The sequence below is a fragment of the Gossypium hirsutum genome, chromosome A01, assembly GCF_007990345.1.
Source record: "Gossypium hirsutum isolate 1008001.06 chromosome A01, Gossypium_hirsutum_v2.1, whole genome shotgun sequence".
Classification (NCBI taxonomy): Eukaryota; Viridiplantae; Streptophyta; class Magnoliopsida; order Malvales; family Malvaceae; genus Gossypium; species Gossypium hirsutum.
The window spans coordinates 7704769-7726237 of record NC_053424.1 but is presented as its reverse complement, the minus strand read 5'-3'; the positions used below and the strand labels follow the sequence as shown (position 1 = coordinate 7726237).

At 33.5% G+C, this 21469-nt stretch overlaps 2 protein-coding genes and 1 pseudogene across 2 annotated transcripts; all 3 read right to left on the bottom strand.

Annotated features, from left to right (window-relative positions):
• Positions 1-2774: 2774 nt before the first annotated feature.
• LOC121208137 (probable disease resistance RPP8-like protein 4) lies at positions 2775-3533 on the bottom strand. Its single transcript, XM_041078651.1, has one exon. The coding sequence runs from the start codon at positions 3531-3533 to the stop codon at positions 2775-2777; it is 759 nt and encodes a 252-aa protein (XP_040934585.1).
• Positions 3534-3764: 231 nt separating this feature from the next.
• Positions 3765-7411, bottom strand: LOC107917237 (putative disease resistance protein At1g50180; annotated as a pseudogene).
• A 7214-nt stretch (positions 7412-14625) lies between these two features.
• On the bottom strand, positions 14626-20706 carry LOC107917235 (putative disease resistance protein At1g50180). Its single transcript, XM_041078583.1, has 4 exons — positions 19675-20706; positions 16108-16187; positions 14970-16050; positions 14626-14861 (listed from the first exon to the last, which is right to left on the bottom strand). Exons 1-4 carry the CDS (start codon positions 20702-20704, stop codon positions 14626-14628), a joined length of 2427 nt encoding a protein of 808 aa, XP_040934517.1. The 5' UTR covers positions 20705-20706.
• Positions 20707-21469: the final 763 nt, after the last annotated feature.

The following is a 21469-nucleotide window of genomic DNA, read 5'->3' as shown; positions in this document are numbered from 1 at the left end:
TATTGTTTGAAAAAAATTTGCCCAAGACCATGTAGGCTGAAGTTGTCAATACTGTTGTCTACATTCAGAATAGGCTTCCAACCAAAGCACTTGTTCACAAGACACCTTTTGAGGCCTGGTTTGGGTTTAAGCCATCATTGGCTCATATGAAAGTCTTTGGTTGCCTATGTTACAGCCAAATACCAGTTGTAAAGAGGGATAAGTTGTCCAAAAGAGCTATTCCTGGTATTTTAGCTGGGTATAGTATGGTCAATAAGGGCTATAGGATTTTGGACCCTTTAACAAACAAAATTCAAGTAAGCAGATATGTGATCTTCGATGAAAAATGATGCTGAAATTGAGAGAAAAATGAGCCAAAGGCTGTTTCTGAAGAGCTGATGGTTGATCATGCTGAACCTAATCAAATTGTCCTGAAATAGACATTGATGACATGCCAGTCAGAGGCACTAGACCTTTAGTTGAAATTTATGAAAGAGCTCAAGTTGTCATAGTGGAGCCATGCAGTTTTGAAGAAGCTGAAGCTGATGAAGGCTGGAAACAGGCTATGGTTGATGAAATTTCCATGATTGAGAAGAACCAGACATGGGAATTGGTTCCTAGACCAGCCAAGAGGAAGGTTATTGGAGTAAAATGGGTCTATCAAGCCAAGCAAAATGTTGATGGAAGCTTGAACAAACTAAAGGCCAGGCTTGTAGTCAAAGGATTCAGCCAGAAATATGGCCTGAACTACCTGGAAACATTTGCACCAGTGGCCAGGCTAGACACCATTAGATTGCTGATTGCCTTGGCAGCTCAGATGCAGTGGAAAATCCACTAGCTTGATGTGAAGTCTGCATTCCTAAATGGCTTCCTTGAAGAAGAGATCTACATTGATCAGCCTCAAGGCTTCGTTGTGTCTGGCAAAGAACAAATGGTGTACAGGCTTAAGAAGGCATTATATGGCCTAAAACAAGCTCCTAGAGCTTGGTATGCTCAAATTGACAGTTACTTGGTCAGTTTGGGATTTAACAGAAGTGTTAGTGAGCCAACACTATATGTCAAGAAGAATGAAGCTGAAATACAGCTTATTGTATCCCTCTATGTCGATGAGCTTTTGGTCACTGGAGGAGATCAAGACATATTGGCTGAATTCAAAGCCAAAATGAAGGACATGTTTGAAATGTCTGACTTGGGGCTAATGACATACTTTTTGGGAATGGAGGTGCGCCAAACAGAAGGAAAAATGTTCTTGGCACAGAGAACATTTACCTTGAAGGTTTTGTCCAAGTTCTCAATGGAGAATTGTAAGCCAACGAGCACTCCTATTGCTGTTGGAATGAAGCTGTCAAGCCAAGGAGATCATGAACCAGTCAATGAGTCTACCTATAGGAGCCTAGTTGGCTGCTTGTTATATTTGACAGCAACTAGGCCAAATATCTTATTTGCTGTGAGTATGTTATCAAGGTTTATGCATTGCTGCAATGTCCAGCATTTTCAAGCAGCAAAGAGAGTGCTAAGGTACATCAAAGGCACTCTTAACTATGGTGTGTTATTCAACAAAGCTAAAAGTTTGAAATTGAGAGGCTATACTGACAGTGACTGGGCTGGTTCAAGTGATGATGTGAAAAGCACCTCTGGTTGTGCTTTTACCTTTGGCTCAACCATGTTTTGTTGGAGCTTAAGGAAACAATCGATGGTGGCTCAATCAACAGCAGAAGCTGGATATGTTGCAGCTGCTAATGCTGTAAATCAAGCCATTTGGCTGAGAAAAATTCTAGCTAATCTTAACCTACATTAAAGGGAGGCAACAAAGATCTTTTGTGACAACAAGTATGCTGTTGCAATTGCAAAGAATCCTGTCTTTCATGGTAGAACGAAGCACTTCAGCATCAAGTTACATATGATAAGGGAGATGGAACAAGCTCGAGAGGTAGAGCTGATTCATTGCAAATCAGAGGAACAGGTTGCTGACATTTTCACAAAGGCCCTTGGTGTGTCAAGGTTTATAAAATTGAGAAAGCAGCTAGGTGTTACAAGTATGGAAACTAAGGAGGAGTGTTGAAGTTAGTTCCCATGCAACACATGCAGCTCATGCAAATTCATGCACATAAGTTGTTCGGGTAAAGTACGTGTAAGAATCCATGCACATAAGTTTCCCGGGTAAAGTACGTGCAACTAAAGATGTTAATGCTACTGCTTCATCCCAGTTTCATTTTGTTACCTTTTAACAATGTTTTTGTAATTTACTTCATTTTGAATTATGTTTGGATGACAAGTTAATGTAACTTGATGGTCAAAGAGCTGGTTACCAGCTTTGTTTAAGTGTGCAAGTAATATCACCTAGTTCCAATGTAATAAGTAGAGTTAGGTAGTGTTAGGTGATGAATTTATTATTTTTGACCAGCCAATGTCTGGTATATGTAATGGCTTTAAGCCAATGTTTCATTTGAATGAAATCATTAGATTTTCTTTCCATATGCTCTATCTTTCTTTGCCTTCAAAATTCTGTTCTTCATTCCTGGCAGTAGCTCAAAGCTTGAACTCCAAGCATTTTACCTTCATTCTTTATCCGGGTAAAATACGTTGCTGTTAAAGTCCAGATTAAAGTTCTTATTTCATCCGGTTAAAGTGTGTCTAACACCAACAGTTTTTCTCCAGTTACCAAATTCTACGCAAATTATTTCAAAGAATATCAATGAAAGTAGAATGAAGTTGACAGTTCTACTGAGAAAAATAGATTATAAATGCATACCCTGACTTCATAGGTTTTTAATCAAGAAGAAGTGATATAAATTTCACACTCTGTAGATATGATAAAATATGATGGAAGGAATGTGTTGGACTTTGTAGAAATCTTCTCTTCCTTGTACCATTTTATCTTTAAATTCCTTTGGCATATACTCAATCTTCAATTCTTGGAGGGTTGTAATGAATCTCAATCCATCTGGAAGCATCTTCAGTTTTCCACAACCACTAATCTTCAAATGGTGTAGAGCAGGCACGGCTCTTTCTTCCACCTTCCACTCCTCCAAATTCCAAAGTCCACTAAGGTTTAGAGACTCAAGTTTAGGAAAATGGAGTGCAGAGCAAACCATTTCCTTTCCAATGAAAGCATACACATATAATTCCAGAACCCTTAAATTGTGCAGCTTCTCTAGTGTTGGCATAGGATCTTCCACAAGCTTGCACCCTATCAAGTGTACATATGCGGTACTCGAAGAGAAATGGTGAAAATCTGGTAACTTCTCTATTTTCACTCGTAAAATCAACTCACACAAATTAACACAACTTGAAAGGAGGTGAGCTAATACTTTTGGGTCTATTCCTTCATCATTCGAAATAGACAAGGACCGAAGGCAGTCACTTGCAATAATTGGCAGATTCTTATCCAGCTCCTCCTTAATATCATCAATATTGAATGGTCCAAGAATCCCCAACTTTCTAAGTTTTGTGAACTTGGAAAGATCTACAACGAAGCAGTTCCTTGTGTTGAAGTTGATTAGTGTTAAAATGTTTGTCAACGTGTGCAACTTCAATTTGGTCTTATCAGTCATCGTCAGCGGGAGACAAAGATGTCTTAACTGTTCCAACTCCTATATTATGTTAGGTACATTCAGAGCACCATCACCACCATGTCTAAAAATTCTTAAATCCAAGGTTTGCAAACACCTTAAGTTGCCCAGAGACGAAGGGATATTTAGGCAATTGAATGCAATACAACATAAATTCAAGCATCTAAGATGGATAAGATTACCTATAGCACTAGATAACTTAAATCCCGAATATCCTTTCCCTCCTTCTTCAAAGCTTAGAACTCTAAGCTTCTTAAAATTTCCGAACATGTAGTTCCAAGATCTCTGCCATTTCAAAATAACACAAACAAAATAGACAAACCACCAAAAATCATCCTCATCACATAGACAGGGTTCCAAATCTAAATTAAACGGGTGCTAAAAGAACAAGATGGATCTAAGAGGGATACTACTTTTAATGCACTGAACATGAATGTGTTGATGTACAACAATTCTACGGACTGCCCTCGTATTGGATGAAGACAATGAGGAATCATTGATTATGCTGAGAAATTTTTCTTGCTTTGCTATTAACAAGCACAGATCTCTCATTAGATCGTGCATGTGGCAAGTTTTGACTTTCAAGGTTGGGTCTCTTGCCCCAACTTGAACCATACACCTTTCCATAAGCTCATCTAAGAAGCCTTCTGCAATATCCTCCATAACTTCTCCTCCATTTCCTTCATCCTCTGTTGATGACACAATGCCTTCTGCAACCCATAGTTGAATCAATCTTTCTGCACGTATCTGGTAATCTTCTGGAAATTGGCTCAAATAAAGGAAACATGATCTTAAATAAGGCGGCGAATCATCATAACTCAAGGCTAACACATGCTCAATATCTTGGGCACCTTTGCCTTTCTTCAAGTATGATTTAGCATTTTTATGCACAATTTGCCATTCATGTATTGAATTCTTTGTAGCCAAAATTCCTCCCGAAACACTGATGGCTAATGGCAACCTTCGACAGCTATTAACCATGTCTTTCCCCAATTCTTCCAGTTTTGGATCAACTATGTTTTCTGTAAAATAACAAGCAATAAGAACATCAAATTACTTCTCTTCACTACATCTTCCGTAGCTTTTGAATAAATAAGTTAATTGTTTGGTTAACACTTGAATAACAATAATACTTTTCTGGATCTTGATATCCTCCAGCGCTATTTTAAGGGTAAGCTGCAGAAATTTAAATTATATTACTAACATTATCAAAATAGGATAAACAATATGTAGTCTCTAAAACTTTATTTGTGAACTTTTTTTATTCACATCGGTCTGTAACTTGACAACTTGTTTTTACTTTTTATTTTTAAATTTGAATTTCATTAAAGTTTAATGATGTGGCATTTTAAAGTTGCACCATGTCAGCACTTAAAAATTAAAAAAAATTATATAAAAATATAAAATTTTTAAATTTTTTAAAAAAATGGTGATAATATGGTAAAATATTAAAGTATCACATCATCATACATTAACTAAATCCAAGTTTAAGGTCCAAATAATGAAAACTAACTAATATAGACCAAAAAAAATTAAGGACTTAGATGAAAAATATTTCCAAATTTAAGAACTAAATGTTATTTTATGCCTTAAATATATGAAAAATTTTCATACATAAGAAGGTTAATTTGCAATTTAGCTTTTAATCTATACCTTATCTACAATTTAAAGAAAATTCATAGTTACCACCTATAGTTTCATTCAATTAGATACTTTACCTATTAAAGAAGTATGACATGACACTTTTAGGTTAGTAAAACATTGGCACGTGGCACGCGCATCACATATCACTCTCGTTATTACAAGTGAAGAAAGAGAAACAAATAATACAAATGGTTTTAAAATTTAAAAATTAGAAGAATTTAATAAAATATTTTTAAAATATTAAAATATTATTAATTGTAAACATTTTAAAAAGATGGAACTGAAAAGATCTATATTTTTGAAATTTTTAATATTTAAAAATTTAATAAATATTTAAAAATTAAAAATTTTCAAAACAATTGAAAAACATAAAAAAAATATTTATGTTTTTAAAATTTTATTTTCTTTCTTATTTTTAAAATAAATTTTAATGTTTTTTTTCTCATTCTCCACTATAATGAGAGTGACATGTGATGGGAGAGGCACATGTTAATGTTTCATTGACTATGAAAATGTCACATCATAATGAATTAAAGTGATGAATGAAATCGAGTTATAATTAATTGATAAAACACATATTAACCTATAAAGTAACATATATTTTAAATCATATTAAAAATAACAAAAGTTAATATATACCTAACCACTAATTTTAATCTTATTGAAATTAATTGGGAAGTATTAACAATATTTAATTGCTTTAAAGAATGTGTTTAGATAAAAGAATTTTAAATTTTTTTAAGAGTTTAAAATGCTACTGTTTTAGAATTAATCAAATCAAAGTGTAAACACTTATAAAATCTCCTCATATATTTACTAATAATCTCAAATTACACACAAATTTTGAAATTCTCCCATATATTTACTCAAACAAATAAATCCCTCGTCCAAAAATAAAAGTTGAAATTTGATGTACTTAATAACTTTTAATATAAAAATATAAATAAAAGAACGTGAAAAATAAATCTAGAATGAATATATTAGAAATAAGATAATAGGTACCCGTAGAATGTACTTGTAAAAATGCTATCTTTTGAAAGAGTTTCCAACTTTCATCATCGTCTAAGCACTGCAATTCATATGAATACCCTCTCCTATCTACATGTGAAACTACTTCTTTGTTTCGAGAGGTGAGCAAGAACTTACTGTTAGTGTTCATTGCAACTGGAAAAGCAGACTTAAGACTATCCCAAGCCTCTATGCTCCAAATATCATCTATTATCACCAAACATTTGTTATCCTTCAAGAAGTTATGTGATATCTCTGCTAATTCTTCATCTCTGTCAGCATTGTTTTTAATTTGCAGACTAGATGAAATGTCTTTCCAAACTTACTTTTTGGAATTGTTGAGAAACATATACCCAAGCCAAGTGATTGAAATGACCAATAACTTGACTATGGCGGAATATTTTCTTGGCAAGAGTGGTCTTGCCAATACCACCCATTCCCCATATGGAAACAACCTTGCAATCGCTTTCGTCATCAACAAGAATTGACACCAACTTCTTGATATCATCATGCAACCCAACAACATTGTCGTCGACAATATGAGGATAAGGCCGCCTCAATTCTCGCCTTTGATTTGAAGAACTTGTACCTGGTCCATCCCTTGGCTGTTTTACATCATAGGTTTGTAATCGCCGAGTCAATTGGGTGATTCTGGCTGTGATTTTCTGAATCTCACACTTGGTTTGGCAGAGCAACCCTCCCTCGTTAAGGATGCAAGCAAATCTTTTGATGACATTAGAGAAACCTCCTTTCCTTCTAGGTGCAACTTTGAGAGCAAAAGTCTCGATCACATCTTCGACATCATACGCCAATTCTCTGATTTCATTAATACTGGTGCGGTCCACCTCATTATCGACTTTCCTCGCGTCTGCCTCCTTCAGGAAACTTTGCATCCATTCAAGCTCCTTTTGCAAATCCTCAACTTGGTCCTTCCCGCCCATCAACGATGTGGCTTCCTGAGTTAGCAACCTCCCAACAGTCTGGATAACAGATGAAATGGCTGAGAAATCCATGATTTTTGTTTTTTAAAAATATTCAAAGCAAAGAAAATCTTTGTTTTCTGAAAACATTGATATTGCCTCTTTATGGTGTTCAAAGTTTTAAACGAAGAATCAATCTTGCTTGCGGAACGGGTTTAAGTGATTCAAAAAGTTGCACAAAAGCTTGAAGCAAAGAACAGGGAACACGACAAAACAAAAGAATAAGGAATAAAAGTTTCCACAAAACAAATAGTAATTGGCAAAACAAAGTACGTATAAATAATAAACAAGGGAAGACCCAGTCTTTGTAACCCGATGAACCATGGGTGAAATAGACATATTTCTTCAAATTCAACTCAATATTGATGAACTATAGGTGAAATAAAATTAAAAGGAGAGGCATGCAAAATTTGAGCTAAAGAGAAGTAAAATTAACAGAAAAGACAACAAGCTGAGGAGTCATATTATTGATAATAAAAGTATTTAATTATAAGTTGTAGACCAAACCAAAGAGTTTTCAACGGACACCGTAATGTAGAAGATACAATATAACATCAAAATAGACCATTTTACAAATCGAAAATTGCTCGAAACAATTAAAAATAAAAAATTGAGATAAAAATCAATAGTTAGACAAACTAAACCAATATAATAATTTTTAAGAAAAAAAATTATAAAGTTTTAATTATTAATTTAATTATTGTTGGTCTATTAGTTGAAATGATCAAATCGATTGAATCAAGAATTAGTGATTTGACCGATTCAATCATTAGTTCAATTATTAGAACAATCTATATAACACTCTAATAATGTACCACATCATCACTTGAAAATTTATATAAATTTTTTAATTTTCAAATGATGATGTGGCATAATCTCATAATGCCATGTAATCATACTTTTATAATTTTCAAGTATAGGAACCAAAATGAATATAGTTGCCAAGTTCAAGTATCACAGTGGATAAAAAAAGTACATGTACTAAAGTGGAACTAGTTGACAAGTTTAGGGACTAGAAATTATATTGCCCATAAAAGAAAAGCAAAAAAAAAAAAAAAGATGGAAGTGAAATGGGACATGTAAGCAGGCCAAGATATGGATTGCAATTGAAACAGAAAAGGGCAGGATTTATATTCTTTTTGTTATTTGATATGAATTTTGGGTGGAATTTATGCATGAATGTTTGTTATTTGATTGAACTTCTTTTGTGTTCAAATCAAATAATTAAGTGATAACCAAAAGTAGAAGGGGAAGAAACAAAATGAAAAGGAGAGGCTAAACAGAAATAAAATTAATAGAAAAGAGAACAAGCTGAGGAGTCATATTATTAATAATAAAAGTAATTACTTAGAAGTTGTAGATCAAAGAGGTTTCGTTAATCAACAGACATCATAAGGTAGAAGATACAAAATCACATCAAAATAGAGAATTTTACAACATTAGAAAGAGGGTGGCCACAGATCAGCATCAACAAATGGCAGCTTCCTTTTCCTGGAATATAAATACAAGTCATTATTAAACTTAGGTTGAAATCAAGGTCTGATTATTTTCTGAATAAAAGATTATCAAATGAAATATTAACAAAATTGAACAAGTACGTATCGTCATTATTTAAGAAACCTAGTTTCAAATGGATTACCTTATTGATGCATCCAATTGAGCACGACACCACACTTGACACTTGGTTCCCTGAAAAAAAAAATGTCAGTTTCATTGATTTACAAATTATTTCAAAGAATATGAATGAAAGTAGAATGAAGTTGACAGTTCTACCGGGAAGAAGAAGAGATTATAAATGCATACCCTGAACTCATAGGTTTTTAATCAAGAAGAAGTGATATAAATTTCACACATTGTAGATATCATAGAATATGATGGAAGGAATAGGTTGAACTTGTTGTTCCAATAGGGTCGGAAGCGTGTAAATTATTGTACTAAAAAATCACACAAAGTTCAATTCCTAGGGAAGAGAGGTGGATCATATGGATCTCTTAAATACCAAGTCTTTCCTTAGTCAGAATATCCCTTCTATAATAATTTAATAGCACAATTAAATACTACTATTATACCCTCAAATATTGAAAGAAAAATAGGACAAGAAAGAACACAAGAGTTTTAACGAGGTTCGGTAAATTATACCTACGTCCTCGGGCACTAACACCAGATGATAACTTTACTATCTTCAAAATATTACAAACAAATAGAATTCCTTAAGAATTCTCAAATGGGAGAAGAAAGAAAACTAAGAGAGAAAGATTGGTTGGGATGGTGTAAATGAGAAATGGTTAGGCCTATTTATAGTTGAGGTTCAGGGACTAACTTGCAAATGGCCTAAAAAATTAGGGACCAAAATTGCAATTATCCCATTCAACTTTAAACAACTTGCCTACCATTTTTTTCTTTCGGTGCCACTTGCACCTCCCATTTTTTTGACTTTTCAACACCCCTTTTAATTTGACTTTTCAACAATCTCCACCTTGAAGATTTGATTAGGATAATCACATCTTCACACACTTCCTTCAACTCTCCAAATTCGATAAAGTTATCTTTTGTAGTACCTCCAAATGCGCTCTCGAGCGCCATACACCTGAAGGTGCTCAAATTCTCAGGATGTTAATCAAGTTCAAACAATGATTAAACTTGATTGTTGTTACCACCTTGGTCATCATATCTGCGGGATTATCTGCTGCCGGAATCTTCTGAAGTAGAATTTTTCTTTTTCAAAGACTACCCGCACAAAGTGATATCTTACGTCGATATGCTTGGTTCTTGAATGATAGACTTGATTTTTCGCTAAATGAATAGCGCTCTGACTGTCACAATATAAACTTATGTGACTTTGAACAACTCCTGAGTCTTTCAACAATCCATTAAGCCAAATAGCCTCCTTAACAGCTTCTGTAACTGCCATATATTCTGCCTCTGTAGTAGACACAGCTACTGTAGACTGTAAGGTAGACTTCCAACTCACTAGGGCTTTCGCAAGAGTAAACAGATACCCCGTAGTTGAACGACGTTTATCTAAATCACCAGCAAAGTCGGAATCAACATATCCAACTACAAACTGACCAAGTGCTTCATCCTGTTCAAAAATTAAACCAACATCTACGGTTTTTCGAAGATACCGTAGAATCCATTTTACAACTTGCCAATGTCCTTTTCCAGGATCATGCATATACCTGCTCACAACTCCAACAACTTGTGAAATGTCAGGCCGCGTACACACCATCGTATACATCAAACTCCCAACTGCATTAGCATATGGGACTTTTGCCATATATTCTCTTTCTTCTTCAGTTTTCGGAGATAATTGAGCACTAAGTTTCAAATGAGAAGCAAGTGGGGTACTTACATGTTTTGTGTTTTCATTTACACCAAAACATTGTAATGCCTTTTTCAGATATTGCTTCTGATTCAAACAAAGCTTGCCTCTCTGTCTATCTCTACTTATCTCCATGTCGAGAATCTTCTTGGCCTCACCTAGATCTTTCATCTCGAACTCTTGATTCAACTGAGCCTTCAGCTTATCTATCTCTTTTTGGCTCTTCGAAGCGATTAACATATCATCAACATACAAGAGTAGATAAATGAAAGATCCGTCATGCAGCTTCTGCAAATACACACAATTGTCATATTTGCTTCTTGTGTACTTCTGCCTTCTCATAAAGCTATCAAATCGCTTGTACCACTGCCTCGGGGATTGCTTCAATCCATATAGCGATTTGTTCAGCTTACAAACCCAATTTCTACCACCAGCATCTGTGTATCCTTCGGGCTGAGTCATATAGATCTCCTCTTCTAACTCAACATGCAAGAAAGCCGTCTTAACATCAAGTTGAGCTAGTTCCAAATTCAACTGTGCTACCAAGGCCAACAAAATTCTAATGGAGGAATGCTTCACAATAGGGGAAAATACATCATTGTAGTCAATTCCCTCCTTCTGAGCGTAGCCTTTAGCTACCAATCTTGCCTTGTAGCGAATATCCTTCTTGCTAGGAGATCCATCTTTCTTTGCGAATACCCACTTGCATCCGATTGCCCTTTTACCTTTCGGTAATTGCGCCAACTCCTAAGTATTGTTCTTCAGGAGAAACTGCATTTCTTCATCCATGGCGCTTTTCCATTTATCACTTTCTAAGCTTTGCATTGCTTCTTGATAAGTGATAGGAATATCATCAACAACGGGAAGGGCGTAGGCCACCATATCAGTAAATCGAGCAGGTTTACGAATTTCTCTACGTGGCCTTGCAACTGCAACTGGTTCTGGTGTACTTAGTGGTTCTTGGGTCAGAACCTCTTCAACCTCTAATTCCTCTATTGTGGCAGGAGAATTAGACTTATTAACTGGGCAAATCCCCATCTGCTTAAACTCTACCTGTTTTGGAGTACACTCCACCTACTGTGGAGTATTGCTCGTCTGAATATCTTTATCTGCTACCTTTTTCAATGTGGCAGATTCATCAAAGGTAACATCTCTGCTACAGATCATTTTCTTTGTGCTTAAGCACCAAAGACAAAATCCCTTCACTCCAGAAGTGATTCCCATAAAGAGAGCTTTCTTTGCCCTCGGATCTAACTTTGACTCCTTCACATGGTAATATGCAGTGGATCCAAACACATGTAAGGAATCATAATCTGTAGCCGGTTTTCCAGACCATACCTCCATAGGAGTTTTTCTTTCTAATGCAGATGATGGCAAACGATTAACAAGATGGCCAGCGTATGTCACAGCCTCAGCCCAAAATTGCTTGCCCAACCCAGTATTGGACAACATACATCGAACTTTCTCCAGCAATGTTCGATTCATACGCTCTGCCAATCCATTCTGCTGTGGTGTATCCCTAACTGTGAAGTGTCGAACAATACGATACTCTTGGCACACATCGAAGAACGGATCACTTTTATATTCCCCTCCATTGTCCGTCCTAAGCCGCTTGATTTTCTTGCCAGTTTGGTTTTCGATCATAGTTTTCCATTTAAGAAAAACTCTAAGCACTTCATCCTTAGTTCTCATGGTATACACCCAAACTCTTCTGGAAAAGTCATCAAGAAAAGTAACAAAGTAGTGTTTTCCTCCCAATGAAGGTGTCTTAGAAGGCCCCCACACATCTGAGTGAACATATTCCAAAATACCTTTTGTATTATGGATAGCAGTACCGAATTTCACTCTCTTTTGCTTTCCCAGAACACAATGCTCGTAAAATTTTAATTTGCAAGCCTTTGCACCTTTCAACAATCCTTGCTTTGCCAGAATTTGCAAGGATTTTTCGCTGGCATGTCCCAACTTCATATGCCACAACTGCATTGAGTCCAATTCTTTGTTACCGAAAGCTGTAGCGACTGCTCCAATAACTGTACTACCTTGGTAGTAATACAAGTTATTTTTCCTGATGCCCTTCAATATCACAAGTGCGCCAGATGTCACTTTCAAAATCTCATCTCTCATAGTAACAACTGAACCATTGGATTCCAAGGCTCCCAATGAGATGAGATTTTTCTTCAAACTGGGCACATACCGAACATCAGTCAGAACTCTGGTTAATCCATCTTGATTCTTTAATTGGATTGAACCTATCCCAACAGTTTTACAGGCATTGTCATTGCCCATATAAACAACTCCTCCATTTAGTTCTACTAAATCAGAGAACCACTCCCGGTTAGGGGACATATGATAGGTACAACCCGAATCCAATATCCACTCATCTGAATGGAACGACGATGATGATGCAACCAGTGATAGTTCAGTGTCACTAGTATCATGCTTTGCAACACAAGCATCTACAGCAGCTTTTCCCTTATTCTTCAACTTTGGACAATTTTTCTTCCAGTGGCCTTTCTCATGACAAAAGGCACATTCATCTTTCCCGAGTCTGGACTTTGACTTTGATCTCCCCTTCTGAGTTTTCTTCCGAGTGTATGAACGACCTCGGACTACTAAAGCTTCTGTATCTCTGGTTGAGTTTTTCTGTTTGTCCTTCTTTCTCTGTTCATAACTGTATAAGGCCGCACAGACTTCGCTCAGAGATATATCACTCCTGCCATGAAGTAGAGTAGTTTCTAGGAACTCAAACTCTTCAGGAAGTGACCCCAACAGCATCAAAGCCAAATCTTCATCTTTGAATGTCTCATCCATATTTAGCAAATCAGTGACTAACTGATTAAATTTGGTGATGTGATCATTCATTGTGGTACTTGGGACGTAAGTGAAGCGAAACAGTCTTTTCTTCAAGTGGAGCTTATTTTGACTGTTTTTCTTCAAAAAATTTTCTTCAAGTGCCACCCACAACTTATTTGCAGAAGTCTCCTTTGAAAAAGCATACCTCTACTCTCAAGAAAGGCATGGTCGAATTGTGCCACATGCCAACCGATTGATCGCCTTCCAATCTTTCTCTTGTACATCATCTGGATTCTCTTCATCAATGGCAATGTCTAGACCCTGCTGAAAAAGGGCATCTAGAACCTCACTTTGCTACATACCAAAATGGCCCGTGCCATCAAAGATCTCCACGGCCAGTCTTGCATTTGCAATTGTCGGTCTTGTCCACATGGACGATGTTGAAGCTCCTACACCGACCGTTTTCTCCATAATCTTTAAATATACCTAAGGAAATCTTTTCTGATGTGGAAGATCAGTTCAAACTGTAACCACAGAGCATACTACGATTAACCTTCGGCTCTTGATACCACTTGTTGTTCCAATAGGGTCGGAAGCGTGTAAATTATTGTACTAAAAAATCACACAAAGTTCAATTCCCAGGGAAGAGAGGTGGATCATATGGATCTCTTAAATACCAAGTCTTTCCTTAGTCAGAATATCTTTTCTATAATAATTTAATAGCACAATTAAATACTACTATTATACCCTCAAATATTGAAAGAAAACTAGGACAAGAAAGAACACAAGAGTTTTAACGAGGTTCGATAAATTATACCTACGTCCTCGGGCACTAACACCAGATGATAACTTTACTATCTTCAAAATATTACAAACAAATAGAATTCCTTAAGAATTCTCAAATGGGAGAAGAAAGAAAACTAAGAGAGAAAGATTGGTTGGGATGGTGTAAATGAGAAATGGTTAGGCCTATTTATAGTTGAGGGTCAGGGACTAACTTGCAAATGGCCTAAAAAATTAGGGACCAAAATTGCAATTATCCCATTCAACTTTAAATAACTTGCCTACCATTTTTTTCTTTCGGTGCCACTTGCACCTCCCATTTTTTTGACTTTTCAACACCCCTTTTAATTTGACTTTTCAACAGGACTTTGTAGAAATCTTCTCTTCCTTGCACCATTTTATCTTTAAAATCCTTTGGCATATACTCAATCTTCAATTCTTGGAGGGTCGTAATAAATCTCAATCCATCTGGAAGCATCTTCAGTTTTTTACAACCTTTAATCTCCAAATAGAATAGAGCAGGCACGGCTCCTTCTTCCACCTCTCACTCCTCCAAATTCCACAGCCCGTAGAGGGTTAGAGACTCAAGTTTAGGAAAATCGGGTGCAGAGCAAACCATTTCCTCTCCAATGAAAGCATACACATATAATTCCAGAACCCTTAAATTGGGCAGCTTCTCTAGTGTTGGCATAGGATCTTCCACAAGCTCGCACTCTCTCAAGTGTAAATAAGCGATACTCGAAGAGAAATGGTGAAAATCTGGTAACTTCTCTATCTTCACTTGTAAAATCAACTCACACAAATTAACACAACTTAAAAGGAGGTGAGCTAATACTTTCGGATCTATTCATTTATCATTCCAAATAGACAAGGACCGAAGGCAGTCACTTGCTATAATTGGAAAATTCTTATCCAGCTCCTCCTTAAAATCAAATGGCCCACAAATTCCCAACTTTCTAAGTTTTGTGAACTTGGAAAGATTTGCAACGAAGCAGTTCCTTGTGTTGAAGTTGATTAGTGTTAAAATGTTTGTCAAGGTGTGCAACTTCAATTTGGTCTCATCAGTCATGCTCTCCGGGAGATAGAGATGTCTTAACTGCTCTAACTTCCATATTTTGTTAGGTACATAACTATACATATCTACAACAAGACCAAAAATTCTTAAATCCAAGGTTTGCAAACACCTTAAGTTGCCTAGAGACGAAGGGATTTTTGGCCAATTGAATTGAATACCACGTAAATTCAAGAATCTAAGATAGATGAGATTACCTATAGCACTAGATAACTTACATCCTGAATATCCTTTCATGTCTCCTTCAAAGCTTAGAACTCTAAGCTTCTTAAATTTTCCAAACATGTACTTCCAAGATCTCTTCCATTTCAGCATCACACAAACCAACCAGACCAAACAGCAAAAATCCTCCTCATCTCTTTGACCGGGTTCCAAACCCAAATCAAACGGGCTCCAAAAGAACAAGACGGATCTAAGAGGGATACTACTTTTAATGCGCTGAACATGAATGTGTTGATGTACAACAATTCTACGGACTGCCCTCGTATTGGATGGAGACAATGAGGAATCATTGATAATGCTGAGAAAATTTTCTTGCTTTGCAATTGACAGGCAAATATCTCTCATTAGATCGTGCATGTGGCAAGTTCTGACCTTCAAGGTTGGGTCTCTTTCCCCAACTTGAACTATACACCTTTCCACAAGCTCGTCTAAGAAGCCTTCTGCAACATCCTCCATAACTTCTCCATTTCCTTCATCCTCTGTTGATGACACAATGCCTTCTGCAACCCACAGTTGAATCAATTTTTCTGTAGGTATCTGGTAATCTTTTGGAAATTGACTCAAATAAAGGAAACATGGTCTTAAATAAGGCGGCAAATCATCATAACTCAAGGCTAACACATGCTCAATTTGTTGGGCAGCTTTTCCTTTCTTTAAGTATGATTTAGCATTTTTATGCACGATTTGCCATTCATGTATTTAACTCTTTGTAGCCAAAATGCCTCCCAATACAATGATGGCTAATGGCAACCCTCGACAGCTATAAACCATGTCTTTCCCTAACTCTTCCAGCTTTGGATCAACTATGTTTTCTGTAAAATAACAAGCAATAAGAACACCAAATTACTTCTCTATTTTAATGCTCGAATTTTAATTTATCTTGAAAGAATCGCTAACATCATCGAATTATATTATTTTAGTTACTAAGCCATTAATAGTAAAATGACAAGTTAACTAGATAGGTTAAATAATCATTTAAGACGTTTATTATTATTATTATCAAATTACACATCTAAATTAGATTTTTTTTTTGCGCAATTTAATTATTATTTTTTTATTTTTTAAACTTTTATTTTTTTCTTTTATTTCTTTCATTTCCATACAAAAGTTTTAAGAAGCAAAGGAGATAACTTAATTTGTTAATTGACAGTATTTTATAATTTCTGATAGTGAAGACCACTGTTAAATATTATTAATTTAAATAATAAAATACATATTCAAATAGATTAAATTTGTTAAGTAAATATTTTAAGTTTTAAAGTTGACAATATATTATAGATAATAAATATAGAGGGGGGAAGTATTATATCAATACATTTCTTTTTAGTTTACTAAAACTAATGTATGAAATAAAAATTTCTCAAAATAATAAATAAATTTAGAAATTTAGAACTTAACAAAATATACTATTAGATATAAGGATAAAGAATATGTAGTCTTAAACTTGACAATTTTTTTCAATTTTATTCTTGAAATTTTTTTATTTACATTGAAACTTGACAATTTGTTTTTAATTTAATCCATAAACTTGAATTTTATTCATGTTTGTTGATGTAACACTATAAGATTATACCATGTCATCACTTGTAAATTTAAATAAAATTTATATAAAATCTAAAATTTATAGAAATTTAATAAAATATTTTTAAAATATTAAAATATTCTGAATTATTAATTATAGATATTTTTTTTTTTTGAAATAATCTGGCTGGAGATCTTATTAATTCAGAACGAAGTGCAGTAACAAAATCCAAAAAGAAAAAGAAAAAAGAAAAAAGAAAAAAAAGGGCCAAAATAAATAAAAGAACAAGGAGCTTAAAAGCCACCTCCTTAACAACCAATCCCCAGCCGAAATAATTACTCCCTCGGTAATGAAAGAAACATCTAAAAAATATGGAACTGAAAATATTTATATTTTTGAAATTTTTAATATTTAAAAATTTAATAAACATTTGAAAATTGAAAATTTTCAAAACAATTAAAAAATATAAAAATAAAAATAAAAATGTTTATGTTTTTAAAATTTTATATTCTTTCTTATTTTTAAAATAATTTGTAATATTTTTTTTCATTTTCCACTATAATGAAAGTAGCATGTGATGCGAGTGGCACGTATCAACATTTCATTGACAATAAAAATGTCATGTCATTTTTCCAGGTTACAGTGTTTAACTGAAATTAAGTGGCAAAAACACACATATATTAATATTTTTTAGTGAATGAAAACTATAAATTTCAAATAAGATTAAGTCATATTAAAAATAACAAAAGTTATATTGTTTTGTTAAGTTTTAGTTTGGGTAGTCATATTTTTCTTTTTTGATTTCCTAATATATCTACGAGGTAAGCTTAGTGATTAATCTTTTACATTTTGTAGATCTATTAAAAAAGTAGTTAATGGTCATAAATTTTAAAATTGCTCCATGCTCAGACTCACTAAACGATAGCCTTATTACTTTTAATTACTATAGTTGTCTTATTATTATTATTCTCTCGTCATCACTATTTTAAAATGTAAATACATAACTAACCACTAATTTTAATCTAAACTTTACAAACTTATTGAAATTAATTTCCATCATAAAGTAATAAAAATATTTAATTATTCTAAGGATGTGTTTGGACAAAGAATCTTAGATTTTCTAAATTTTTAAAATGCTACCATTTTAAAATTTATCAATTCAAAGTGTTAAGGCTTGTAATTGCTTTATTTGGATAAATAAATGATTTAATAAAAATTGTGTTATTAGAATTTTACAAATTAAAAAATAAAAATAAGAAGAATAATATTAGAATTAAATAATTTTAAAAAAAATTCAATATGAATATATTTTAGAAATTTACAATAATTTTAATAAAATAAATTTTAAAAAATATACTAGAATTAAATAAAAATAATTTTTGAAATGAAACAAAATTACAATAAATTTAAAGAAGTATGACGTGGCATTTAAAGAAAACTTCGCAGATACCACCTGTAGTTTCATTCCATTAGATACTTTACCCCTTGAAAAAGTATGACGTGGCATTTTTAGGCCAATAAAACATTGGCACTTGGCACCCACATCACATATCACATTCATATTACAAGTGAAGAAAAACAAATATTAAAAATTGTTTTAAAATCTAAAAATTAGAAAGTTTTGATAAAATATTAAAAATTCTAGAATTATTAATTATAAACATTTCAAAAATATGGAACTGAAAATATTTATATTTTTGAAATTTTTAATATTTAAAAATTTAATAAACATTTCAAAATTAAAAATTTGAAAAAAAAATTGACATAGAAAAACAAAAGAAATAAATTATTTATATTTTTAAATTTTTAATATTTAAAAATTCAATAAAAATTTAAATTAAAAATTTTAAAAACAATTGAAAAACATAAAACATAAAAAATAAAAATAAATTTATGTTTTTAAAATTTTTATTCTTTCTTATTTTTAAAATAATTTTTTAATAATTTTTTTGTTACTTCACTATAACGAGAATGACATGTGATGTGAGTAGCATGTGTCAACATTTTATTGGCTACAAAAGTATCATGTCAGTCTTCATCATGATGAATTAAAATGTTTAATGATTACGAGGTATAGTTAAGAAGCAAAATCCATATTAACCCTATAAAGTAATATATATATTAATAAAAATTTCAAATAAAATTTAAAAATAACAAAAGTTAAATATTATTTTGTTAGGGTACACATATTTTTCTTTTTTGGTTTTCTAATACATATATAGGAGTGGATTTAGTGATTAACTTTTCGGATTTAATAGGTCTATTAAAAGAGTATATGCTGATCACGAATTTTAAAATTACTTTATACCCAAAACCACAAAAAGATAATCATATTACTTTTAATTACTATAATTGTCTTATTCATTATTATTTGTTTTTCATTAGAATTTAGCTCTTGTCATCACTAATTCAAAATGTAAATACATAGCTATCCGCTAATTTTAATCTAAACTTTACCAACTTATTGAAAATAGTTGTCATTTTTACCCAAACAAATATTTACCCAAATATATTCACCCACATTTTTACCCAAAATGTAAATACATATATAGATACCAATTTTAAAATTCTCCCATATTTTTATTCAAACAAATAAATTCATTTTTTAAATTTTAAAAATTTTGACACAAATGTAATTCCTTTTATAAATTCCTCATCCAAAAATAAAAGTTCAAAATTGATCTACTTTATAACTTTTAATATAAAAATATAAATAAAAGAACTTGAACAATAAATCTAGAATAAATATATTAAAATAAGATGAAGATAATAAGTACCTGTAGGATGTGCTTGTGAAAATGCTATCTTTTGAAATAATTTCCAACTTTCATTATCGTTTAAACACTGCAATTCATGTAAGTATCCTCTTCTATCTGCATGTGAAACTATCTCTTTGTTTCGAGAGGTGAGCAAGAACTTGCTGTTAGTGTTCATTGCAACTGGAAAAGCAGGTTTAAGACTATCCCAAGCCTCTATGCTCCAAATATCATCTAATATCACCAAACATTTGTTATCCTTCAAGAAGTTATGTAACTTCTCCGCTAATTCTTCATCTCTCCTCTCTCTGTCGGCATAATTTAAAATTTGAAGACCAGACAAAATGTCTTTCCAAACTCTTATTTTTTGGAATTGTTGAGAAACATATACCCAAACCAAGCGATTGAAACCACCAATGACATGGCTATGACGGTATATTTTCTTGGCAAGAGTGGTCTTGCCAAGACCACCCATTCCGCATATGGAAACAACTTTGCAATCACTTTCCTCGTCAACAAGAATTGACACCAACTTCTTGATATCATCATGCAACCCAACAACGTTGTCGTCGACAATATGAGGATAAGGCCGCCTCAATTCTCGCCTTTGATTTGAAGAACTTGACCCTGCTCCATCCCTTGGCTGTTTTACATCATAGGTTTGCAATCGCCTAGTCAATTGGGTGATTCTGGCTGTGATTTTCTGAATCTCGCACTTGGTTTGGCAGAGCAACCCTCCCTCGTTAAGGATGCAAGCAAATCTTTTGGTGACATTAGAGAAACCTCCTTTCCTTCTAGGTGCAACTTTGAGAGCAAAAGTCTCGATCACATCTTCGGCATCATACGCCAATTCTCTGATTTCATTAATACTGGTGCGCACCACCTCATCATCAACTTTCCTCGCGTCTGCCTCCTTCAGGAAACTTTGTATCCATTCAAGCTCCTTTTGCAAATCCTCAACTTGGTCCTTCACGCCCATCAACGATGTGACTTCCTGAGTTAGCAACCTCCCAACAGTCTGGACAACAGATGAAATGGCTGAGAAATCCATGATTTTTTTTTTTAAATTCAAAGCAAATAAAATCTTTGTTTTCTGATAACATCGATATTGCCTCTTTATGGTGTTCAAAGTTTTAAACAAAGAATTAATCTTGCTTGTGAAACGGGTTTAAGTGATTCAAAAAGTTGCACAAAAGCTTAAGAATAACATATTAATTATTAACCATTCCCAGCTGCTTTAATATATTATGTATATTATGTATACTAACGATCAACTTTGTTCGCTAAAGGGAAGACCAATTCCTGCTTTAATATTTTATGTATATCACTGAACCACATCAATCAATTTATTTACATTGGCTCTTGATCTTTTACATATTCAGTGTTCAACAAAATTACTCTTATCTCATAACCCACTAAAATTTTATCCGAGATTAAATAGGTGACAAATCTATGATTTTTCAGTTTTTTCCATTTTTTCTGAAAGCAAAGACGAAATTTTTGTAGTAAAATCTTTATTTTCTGGTAACACTTATTTATGATGTTCATAGTTTTAAGTGAAGAATTGATCTTGCTTGTGGAAAAGGTTGAAGTGATTCTTGATGAGACAGATATTTTTGCTAAAGAGAAATAAAATTAACAAGCTAGCTAAACAATATTTTTGCGTAATATTATTGGATTTGGAAGGTAAGAGGCAAGACAAAAGAAAAGCAAAAGTTGAAATTTAGTGCCTTCTTCTTTTTCTTTTAAGTGTATATAATATTTGAAACTATAACATAGAGAAATGGGAAAGCAAAAGTTGAGATTAATCTTGCTT

What these genes read in the sequence shown, in the direction of transcription:
- LOC121208137 (XM_041078651.1), bottom strand. Translation starts at nt 3,533, where the DNA reads ATGACTGATAAGACCAAATTGAAGTTGCACACGTTGACAAACATTTTA.
- LOC107917235 (XM_041078583.1), bottom strand. Translation starts at nt 20,704, where the DNA reads ATGGATTTCTCAGCCATTTCATCTGTTGTCCAGACTGTTGGGAGGTTG. An exon ending in GGTTGCCATTAGCCATCATT is followed by an intron (nt 16,051 to 16,107) that starts GTATTGGGAGGC and finishes CAAATCGTGCAT; the next exon opens with AAAAATGCTAAATCATACTT. An exon ending in GAATTTTCCAATTATAGCAA is followed by an intron (nt 14,862 to 14,969) that starts GTGACTGCCTTC and finishes TGATTTTACAAG; the next exon opens with TGAAGATAGAGAAGTTACCA.